This window comes from Polypterus senegalus, unplaced genomic scaffold (assembly GCF_016835505.1).
Source record: "Polypterus senegalus isolate Bchr_013 unplaced genomic scaffold, ASM1683550v1 scaffold_2725, whole genome shotgun sequence".
Lineage (NCBI taxonomy): Eukaryota > Metazoa > Chordata > Cladistia > Polypteriformes > Polypteridae > Polypterus > Polypterus senegalus.
In genome coordinates, this window is record NW_024381878.1 from 4,860 (window position 1) to 15,632 (window position 10,773).

General features: G+C 41.5%; 1 protein-coding gene across 1 annotated transcript; it reads left to right on the forward strand.

Annotated features, from left to right (window-relative positions):
- Window positions 1–1,146: 1,146 nt before the first annotated feature.
- Window positions 1,147–9,431, forward strand: spaca9 (sperm acrosome associated 9). Its single transcript, XM_039742905.1, has 4 exons — window positions 1,147–1,198; window positions 4,836–4,990; window positions 6,802–7,007; window positions 8,939–9,431. Exons 2-4 carry the CDS (start codon window positions 4,847–4,849, stop codon window positions 9,294–9,296), a joined length of 708 nt encoding a protein of 235 aa, XP_039598839.1. The 5' UTR covers window positions 1,147–1,198; window positions 4,836–4,846; the 3' UTR covers window positions 9,297–9,431.
- Window positions 9,432–10,773: the final 1,342 nt, after the last annotated feature.

Here is a 10,773-nt window from a genome sequence, read left to right on the forward strand (position 1 = left end):
TGTGCCCTTCGGTGGGCTGGCGCCCTGCACGGGTTTGTTTCCTACCTTGCGCCCTGTGTTGGCTGGGATTGGCTCCAGCAGACCCCCGTGACCCTGTAGTTAGGATATGGCGGATTGGATAATGGATGGATGGATGAAGAGATTTTTTTGTTTAATATACAGATCTAATGAAAAGGGTGAGCTATTAGGGTGTGAACCAAATGTGATACTCACTCCGTCTCGCTTCCTCGACACTAAGACGATGACAAACCCCCTGACATTGTTTGTAGCTTCTGGGGTTTCACCTGTTTTTTAAAATGTAATATACCGATAAGGGGGCACCAGTCCATTTGAAATTCGTTATTCTCCAGGTGCTACTGGCTTTATTTCTGAACGCCCCCCACCCAGAGCTTTCGCACATGGTACAGTCTAAACGTGTTGGCTATTCTATTTTTTTTTTCTTCTGTCCTCTTTAGAGGGTCTGTTGTGCAGGAGAAAGTTTTGAGATCCTTTTTGCGTCTCCAGTGGAGTGATAAGATGTTTGCAGGTCGTTTTCGCTTTCACCACGATGTTATTTCAAAGCCCCGGTAAACCCCTGGACCATAATTTCAGTCGTAAATCGGTGCATTAAACGTGCATGTGTAGAGTCGGAACGACATTATTTAATTAATTTTGCGTTTTAAAATTTGTTATTTTTGTTCTTATGGATAAAGGGCTAAGTTGTATCGCGTGCGTTGTTTTACTAAACGCCTTATTTAATTTAGAACATCGGAGAGGAGCACATAATTCTTATTGTGTGTAGGCTCACCCCAAGGTTTTAATTCACTCACACCCGAGTTTAAGAGACTTAAAAATAATGTTACGGTACAAAAATATGCAGATGTGCACACTTGATTTTGATTATTTTTACTTCCGTGTTACACCCTCTACACATTTTAATAAATCACTAATGCAAATATGACCTCTCTCGTTCTATTCAATATTAATTTTCAATATATCAAAAATTCCGTGTCATGTTTACCTCTGGTGGGTCCCGTATTCCACAATGCGGCTTTTTGACAACGTGCTAAAAAAATGGTATGCACGCCAGTTCGTTGCTAGGTGACGCTATCGGTCGTCCCAGACAACCGTGTCAACAGATTCCTTGGAGCCACGCCCCCTATTCTCTTCTTTCTGAGCTCAGGCGACCAGAGTAGCGATTCGGAGGCAATCCGGAAAGGTAAGAGAATAGTGCGCCGTTTATTCTCAGTACCCACAGCTGAATTAATTTTCCACTATTTCAAAGTGCAGTTTAAAATTCTCCTTCAGGTAGGAAAGCAAAGTATGTTCTGAGTGGACACACCATCTGGGCTTAGTTTGCAGTTTTCTTTTTTTTCCCCAATCACTTCTCGCCGAAACTTCGTGTACCGATTTAAGCAGCAAACTCAAGTGTATTTAAATATGAAAGGATCAAGTCGTGGATGTGCTGAGATCTTTGGACGAGGAAAAGTCTCAGTGTCTTATAATGAAAACGCACAGCCTTCACAAAATTCAGAGTAAAAAGAGTCGCGTCGAAACATCCATCCATTTTCCTATTTCCGTTTATCCTAGACAGTGACCAACTCCCAGCAGGTATAGGACGCATTGGTTGTCTTAATTGGGTTTTAACGGCTGACGTGCCTGTTTTTCAGTGGACATCAGTTATTCACCTTGATAGATGTTTTAAGATTAAGACGTGACGGTACATTAAAACTAATACATAAAGTAATCTATTCATCCATCCATCCATTTTCCCCAACCCCCTTATCCTGGGCAGTGTCCCTGGAGCCGATCCCATTTTTTACTTGACGGTTTTACATGTTTTTTTTTTTTGTGGGCTGACCGGACTCTCGTTTTCAAGGATCGGTGGTGTAATTGTAGCGCCGCTGTCTCGCAATAAAGGAAATTGTGGGATTGTGTCTCTTATTCTCCCTGCGTGGAGCTTGCAAAGCGCTTTGAGTACTGAGTAAATAAAATGAGTGACGCGCTATATAAAAGTACAGAATTATTATTAAGGGTCATCAGACGTTCACCTTGATAAGGGTGTTAACCTGACATCAGACGTGATGGTACAATAAAACATTAATTGTAATAATTTTTGATCTATCCATTTCCTTAACTAGCATATGCAGGGCTGGGTCAGCAAGCATAGGACGCAATGCAGGAAGAACATCCTGACAGGACATCAGCCTATCAAAGGACGAACACACACACACACACACACTAAGGCAGGTCGGGCTCCAGGGGGTCATTTAGCAGGGCTAAGCCCCCATATACTCGATGTCAAGTGAGGCGATGAGTTGATCTACTGTTTGTATGAAAATGTGCTATATAAATAAATGTTGTTGTTGTTATTGATCGTCTCAGGCAGCAGTTTGATAAGGACGGTACTGTCATGTAACTTCATTAAATAAAGCAAATAAGAAAAGTGTGAACCCTAACAATTCCATACACATCTGGTGCGTTATTTATATACTACATAAAATCTATATTTTATGTGTATGTATGTATGTATGTATGTATGTGTGGTGCAAAAGAAAAATCGCGATCTCCCTTTAAAAATTAAGGTGCCAGAGTGGTTCTTTGAAACATTCCATATTGGAACCATTTTTGGTTCCCAAAAAGACCTATACAGGTTAACATTCCAGAAAGAACTTTTATTTATTTAGATCCATAACTTTAATGACCTCGTGGGCACAGCCATCAGCAGTGTGTCTGTCTGCGGAGAGAGTGTCGACCTTGTCGAGAGGATTACTTACCTCGGCAGTGACATTCATGGCTCTGGTGACTCTTCCTATGAAGTCAGTAGACAGAATGGGAGAGCAGGTGGGGTCTTGAGGTCGTTGGAAAGGGGTGTGTGGGAACCCCGATATCTCTACAAAAGGACGAAGGGCCAAGTCTTTAGAGTCCTGGTGTTTCCTGTCTTGCTATATTGGGTGTGAGACATGGACGCTATCCAGTGTCCTGAGATGAAGACTGGACTCCCTCAGGAAAATCCTTGGGTACCACTGGTTTGACTTTGTATTGCTGATGGAGTCCCGAATGAGCCACATGACCTGCATTGTGAGGGATCGTCACTTACAGCACTACGGCCGTGTGGCATGATTCCCCCAAGGGTGATCCAACTTGTAGGATCCTCATTGTTGGGGACCCGAGTGGCTGAAGCAGGCCAAAGGGATCACCCACGTAACACCTGGCTGCTGCAGATAGAGGGTCATTTCTGGAGGGTGGGACTGGACCGCACATCTGGTCACATGGCCAACTGGGATCCAGAGTTGTTTAGTCATGTGGTGGGTGCGGCAACACTCTGTACCAATGCATGCCCACCCCCCCCTTAACATGACTTGATCACAGGCTCCATACAGTAAATAACCATGACTAGATTTGTGAATTGCCAATGGGTCATGATGCTAAAAAGCCCCATATAATCACACAGGCTAACTCCAGGTGTTCATCTGTTAGTGTCCAGATAGGTAGCCTACCATACATGAAAGATCAAGATTATATTTATATATATATATATATATATATTAGATAGAGATAGATAAATAGGATGTTTATCTAAACACAGTTAAACCTTCGTAAATGAAATGGAGCTTTATCAGGCAATAGTTCTATGATCGACCACACAACCCAATAAAGAACCATCAAGCGCCATTAAAGAGCCAGCATTTTAATTTAAGAGTGGTGGTGAACCAGCAGGAACGTGAAGAGGAGAATCATCAAGTCACTGATGGCAGTGAACCACAGAAGAGTTTTGGACTGAAGCACATTTGAGAGATGGTTATACTTGGAAGCTATAAAAGACTTTAAACGTGTTCAAATTCTGCTGTTGATGTCGTGTTGCCGTGTTGATCGTTTCATGTGTCTTCTTATGCTGTGCCAGTATTTATGGATTATTATGTATGTTGTAACCCATGCTTTTTTTTAAATTTAGCTCCTGTCAATCTTTTAACGTGTTGGTGGGCCCTGCATGTTACATGCAGATGGAGTCGCTCCTTGGGTCCGGTCCCCGGATGCTACAGTACAAAATATACGCTGATGATGCCACTCGTGTAAAACTGCGTTCAATTTCTAGAATCTTTTTAGGGTGTCGGTCCCAATGTCTGTTAGAAGTCGCTTTAGGTGGAGTTTGGTTAGAAGGGCAGGCACCCCGTCACAGGGTAGACGAGTAGATGGTAACAGATTTGTGAAATACCAATACCAGCTCGGCCTGCATACTGTAGGTCCAGTAACACAGGGTTGGTTCACGTTTTTGTAATCTTTTAGTGTCCTGCAGCCCACCATACATTAACGATTTTTTTTCTACACATTAGAAAGTTTTCAAAATGCAAAGAACTCATCCCAGAATGAAATGATGCTTAGTCAAGCAATGAAGCCACGAAGAACCACACAATGCCATTAAAAAAAAAAAACAGGATTTTTAAGAATGTTTTTAAGAGAGTTTTCATCATGAACAGTCTTTCCCACTCATACCATTTAACAAGTCAGCCCTGTTGTCAGATACACCACTACATGCTGGCTTTGTAGGACTTCATCATGCCAAGATGCAAAAAATCTGGTTGGGTTCAGGAACCACTGAATAAGATCAAGCTTAACCGGGACCCTCTCTAGTTGGTAGGTTTCAGGGTCACAAGACTGATAGTAGCTTTGGTGTTAATCACTCAGAAAGGTGGGTGGCCAAACTCGGGGGGTAGTGGGGTCACAAATAGAAGCCTTTAAGAACTGGGTCTTCAGGAGCTTATATATCAATCAGTTTATGGTTTTGAAAGGGTAACCCATTTGCTTTGAGACCCACAACCTAAACTATACTACCTGTGCCTTTTCTGTCCCCACAGTAACCACCAAAATGGAGAAATTAAAGAATAAGCTCTCCGTCATTCAACAGAAAGTTCTGCGTTTCCGCCAGCAGCAGTTCACCTTCATCACCGCTCTGGAGCGCACCCGGGAACGGGCCCAGCAGAGGACAAAGCCCATCTCAAGTACTGCTCAGGTACAGTACACATTCAAAACAAAGGTGCACATCATGGGGAGGCTACAACAAAAATGGCGGTGACTTTAAAGAAGCCCCCATAAGTCTTAACATGGTAGATGTGTGGAAGAACCACAACTCTCCCTAAAGCTGACAGGCCAAAAGGGGGGTTTGGATGGGGCCTTAGTAACAGAGATGACCAGAAGTAACCAAGAACTTGATGGTCTCTCAGCAGTACCAGGTGAGATCCTTAATATGAGGAAGGTTCATCACCATGATGGTGTAACTGTTCTATGTTCACACCCTACACCCACTCATTACCTGTGTGGATGGATGGGTGGATTGATACTTTATTAATCAAGGGGAAATTCACAAATTAAAAAAGAAAAAGTAGTAAAAAGTGTCCAGGGAACGAGTCCACATAAAAGAAAGTGATAGGAGTGATCAGTAAAATAGAGAAAAAGGTAGAAAAACAAAGTCGTACACAGAGCTGCTGGAAAGGCTGCCACTTGCGACAGCGCCCGAGTCATGTCCACTCCAAGTCCATAATTTCCACATACAGTAGGTTGTCCTCCCACATCCAAAAAAAGACAAAAAAAACATGCAGGTTAAGTTAACTGAAGACCCTAAATCAGCCCAATATCGATCGATGTGTGTGTAAGTGAGTGATGGACTGGCACCGTGTTCACAAATGGTTCCTGCCTTGTTCTTGATGATGCTATGATTGGCTCCAGCCACCCTGTAACCCCAATTTGGATGAAGTAGGATTGACAATGTATTTTCAAGAGCTGGACGGATAGACAAACATGTCACTATATAATGCATAAATGGACAGATATGAAAGGCACTATATAATGCATAATTAGATCAACAGATATGAATGGCAGTATATAATACATGGGCAGGCACGATATAATGCAGAGATAGATATGAATGTCTCTACATAATGCATAGATAGGTAAATAGATAGCCAGACAGACATGAAAGGCACTATACATTGAATAGATAGAAATGAAAGGCACCATATAAGAGATAGAAATAAACGGCAGATATGAAGGATACAATGTACAGATAGACATGAAAGGCACCATATAATGCAAAAATAGATATAAAGGCACTATATAATGCATAGGCATAAAAAGTACTATATAATACACAGACAGAGACATGTAATACAGTGTATTAATAGATCAATCGACAGAATTGAAAGGCACTATATAATGCAGATAGCTCAGCCAGTACAAATGAAAAGCATTATATATGGTGCTTTTTATGTCTATGCAAGACAGAAATTAAAGGCAGATATGAAAGATACAATACAGAGATACAGTATACATGAAAGGCAATATATAATGGAGAAATAGACATATAAGGCATCATATATGATATACTGTAATATATAGAGGCATGAAAAATACAATATAATGCATACACAGGCATGAAAGGCACTATATAATCCATAGAGAGACGGACATGACAGGTACCATTTAATGCATAAATAGGTCAACAGACATGAAAAGCACTATGACATGCATAGATAATTAGGTTATTAGTACCAAACTTTGAAATTACACTTTGACAGAAGCTCAAAAAATATATTGTTAGCAAATAACCACCACCCCACCATTTCCCTGACCGTCCCCCACTCAGACATCAAAATTTCTGAAAAAGAGAACCATTCCAACTTGTCTAAGGATAAAAGAGCGGCACTATAAAGACATGTAGCTGTTTGCACAAAGTACCAATAGCCCTGGAGATTTCATGTTACTACAAAAATAAAAAAAACTTAACAAAAAAAATGTTGGCAAGTGGTCTTGTTTACCTGTCTACAGGTGCAATGCTGCTTAGACGAGTACTGTCAGAACGCCACGGACCGCCGTGTCCTCTCGCTCTTTCTGGAGATTGTACACGACCTCAGTGGGCTTCTTCAGCAAATTGAAAGCCAGTTTACTGCTGCAAGCAACCAACAAATTGAGGGCCTGGAGGAGTGCAAGAGGCTTCTGAACCCCAACAATGATCTAAGTCGCCTAAGAGCCAGGTGAGTTGAACACATCTGGAGGTACATTGTATGGCCAAGAGTCTGTGGAGACCCCTTTAAACGACAGAGTTCAGGTGTGTAATTCTTAACAGGTGCATAAAACTAAACACATAGCCATGCAGACTCCCCAAGGCAGCAGACTGGGTTGTAGTGAAGAGCTTAGTGACTTTAAACATGGCAATGTCATAGGGGAACATCTTTACCACAAGTCAGTACGTGAAATTTCTGCTCTGCTAGTTCTACCCCAATCAAATGTAAGTGCTATAGATGTGAAGTGTCGAGGAGCAACAACAGCAGCTCAGCCTGGAAATGGTAGACCACACAAAGTGAAACCGCAGAGTGCTGAAGAACACAGGGCATAAAAATCGCCCATCTTCTATTGCATCTGGTCTGGCAGTCTGGAACACTGCCTCTGGAAGCAACATCAGCACAAGAACTGTGTGTCAGGAGCTTCGTGAAATGGGTTTCCATGACTGGGCATTCTTTGTGTCATGGATTCCACAAGAAACTCCTTTGGGCATCTGGTCCAGGTCGACTTGAATGTATCACACGTCGTCAGCAGATACATACATGGCGCAAATCTCCAGATCTGGTGGCTGATAAGTTCACTGAAGAACTGTCATGTTCACGAGACCAGCTTGAGATGACTTTTGCTCTGTGACATGGTGTATCATCATGTGGAAAGTAGCCATGCTGGGATGCACATGGATAGCAACAGTAGAAGTAGTAGGCCGTTGCATTCACGCAGTGATTGGTATTAATGGACCCAAAGTGTGCCAAGAAAACATTCCACACACCATTACGGCATCACCACCTCCACCAGTCTGGGTACATCAAACCAGGCTTTGTTTTTCTAGTCAACTGTCCAGTTTTGGTGAGCCTGCGAGACCCTGTAACTTCATCTTCCTGCTCTTGGCTGAAGTCAACGTGCTGTCTTTCTGCTGTCATAGCTCTTCTGCCTCAAGGTTTGACATGTTGTGCATTCTGAGATGCTTTTCTCCCCCACACTTGTACAGAGTGAATGTGTCGGTGTAAGCCTTTCTGTCAGCTCAAACCAGTCTGTCCTCTGCCCTCTTTCATCAACAAGGTGTTTCTGTCTGCAGAAATGCTGCTCACCGGATGTTGCCTTTTTTTTTGCTTTCCAAGTAAATCCAGAGACTGTTGTGTATGAGGACCCCAGGAGAACAGCAGTTACGGAAATACTCAAACCAGCCCAACTGGCACCAACAATCCTGTCACAGTTGAAATCACATTTTTCCCCATGCTGGTGTTTGATATGAACATTAACTGAAGCTCCTGATCTGCATAACTGTATGCATTGCGCTTCTGCCACATGATTTGTGGAGTAGACAATTGCATTGATTAGCAAGTATTCCCAATACTTTGCTCACTGAGTGTTTATGATGTTTAAAATTTCATTATACTCAGAGCTGCCACATTTTTGTTGTACTGTGCAATGACAATAAAAGCTTTCAGATTCTCTGTAAATGTATGGATCCCCTGGCCAATTTACTTATTTAGCTTGCATTTGAAGCAAAATATTAAATACAACTTTCACAATACCTAAAACAACATTTTCATTAAAATGCTAATGGACAGATAAAATTTATGTAAATTAAGATGATGTAAAAAAAAAAATTTAAAGTAAAACGTCAAATTTGCAAAAGTTTTGACACCCTTTTAGGTATCGGGTCTCAAAGTTCTTGTCAAGAACTGTCATTAGGACAGGAAAACCAATAACATTTATATTAAATCCGTGAAACTCATAAGAGAAAGTTACATAACAATTAGAAATCCCTATCAAACTGCTTTTTTTTTTTTTAATTTTTATTTTATTTTTTTTTTTAAACATGCATGGATTTTATTGGCTAACCCTTCCTTTTCCACCATTTTTGTTTTTGACTGAAATGAAAAACAAAAAAAAAATGCAGATACCCACATGATGAGGTGAACCGCCTAAGCTGCGATGAGGCCCGAAATTATTATGGAGGAGTGGTAAGCTTCATTCCCATCATCCTGGATCACCTTCAGCAGGGCCTGTTGGCTGCCGAGCGCCTTCAGAAAACAGCAAAGCCAGTTGGGGAAGGAGGCAATGAGGTGACCTCGGAAAAGCCAGACGCCGTCGCACCAGTATCCACGCCAAGGTCTCGAAGTGGCCGTGTCCTGAAGAAGACAACTGGAACTCAGTCATTGCTGCACTGTAACCTGCACAAGCCAAATGGCCACTCAGAGCTTTGGCATGGTGGCAAACCAGCATGGAGACCACCTGGTCGCACTAACAAATTCTGACATTGTCTTTTCAGCTGCTGATATTCCAACCTTGATTTATATGAAGGCTTACCTCTTAATCATTGTCTTACAACACTGGACAACAAATTATTTAAAAAAAAAAAAAATTGCTTCCTGAAAAATCTTTAGTGATGATAGCTTCAAGCAGAAGACAATTTCAGATTGACTGTATGACAAAGGAGAACCATGAAATTAACTTGTACAGAATTTAGTGTGTTTAATCACTTAATGATGCTACCACATTGCATCAGTTCAACGGAGCTCAAAATGTTTTTGCCGCCGATTTTCATTTCAGTGTCCAACATTTGTTGGCCAGTAATGATGGGAATCCACTTTCCCTCATACCACTTTTCCATCATTGCCTTGTCCTGGTGAAACCTATCACCGCGTACAGTGCTTTCCTGTTGATGTCGGTGCACTCAGTGACCTCGCGTGAATACAGAAAAACGAATCTTTAGCAACACGTTGCACTTCATTTTTTTGTATGGTTGAAACATATTGTCAACCATTTGCCAAGAAAATTCTCAAAAATATAGCTGAATGCCTCCCATAACAAATTTCCTCTGGCCCCACCAGAAGACTTTCCACTTGTTTAATTTGTGTACCAACAAAAATGCCTTGTCTCAGTTAATTGAGGCAACATCTGTATTGAAATCCTTCACTTTCATTAAATTTTGCACCAGTCTAGGTTTTGTAAGTAAAAATCTCTTTTTTTTGGCTCGACAACTGTTTTATGCGCCCCTTTTTTCTGCTCTGGTCCATCATATTTGCAGTACTTGGTATAACTAAGCTGCAGTGCCAACACTTTAAGACGGGTACAGATGTCCCAACTGTAGTTATTGTATTCAAATAAGATGAGAGGAAATCACAAAAAAAGGCAATTATAATAAAACACATACGTTATGACAAAAATCGAAGTGCGAGTTTTGTGATCAGCAGGGCAAATATCCACAGGATAAACCCAAAAGTATTCAGGAAGCAAAATTTGTTGTCCAGTCAAATTGTAACAAACTTTTGGTCATCCACGTCAGCACTTCTATCCAGCATAAAGCACACAATTCAAACGGGCATCACTTCACAACCTGGAGAGGAACTCTGGCTGGCGATTCAGGGTTGTTCCATCTTAACACCCAATGCTACTAGGAAACTTCCTCTGCGGTTAGTGTCTTTGGTGATGGAAAAAGTCTAAAGGCGACGCCAGGGGTTAGACTGGTGTGATAAGTGCAGTCTACAAATTTCATAATATCTAACAGCTGAACTCCATCAGACTTGGGAGATTATTACGGATTCAAATTCACATTTGTACATAATTGCCAAATGAAATGGTAAATGCAGCTTACTAGCTTGAGTCATTTGTTTTGGGACCTGCTTACACGGTCCACGGATAAAAAATAAAGGAGAGATGAAAGACCACACACACCTAGGTCACTGGTAAGGGGCCAATTTGGAATTGCCAATTGTTCAGCCAGCAGAAAAG

Excerpts from the sequence above, each read along its gene's own strand:
- spaca9 (XM_039742905.1), top strand. The coding sequence starts at position 4,847 with ATGGAGAAATTAAAGAATAAGCTCTCCGTCATTCAACAGAAAGTTCTG. Across the intron at positions 4,991-6,801 it reads CCATCTCAAGTACTGCTCAG|GTGCAATGCTGCTTAGACGA; the intron begins GTACAGTACACA and ends ACCTGTCTACAG. Across the intron at positions 7,008-8,938 it reads CTAAGTCGCCTAAGAGCCAG|ATACCCACATGATGAGGTGA; the intron begins GTGAGTTGAACA and ends AAAAAAATGCAG.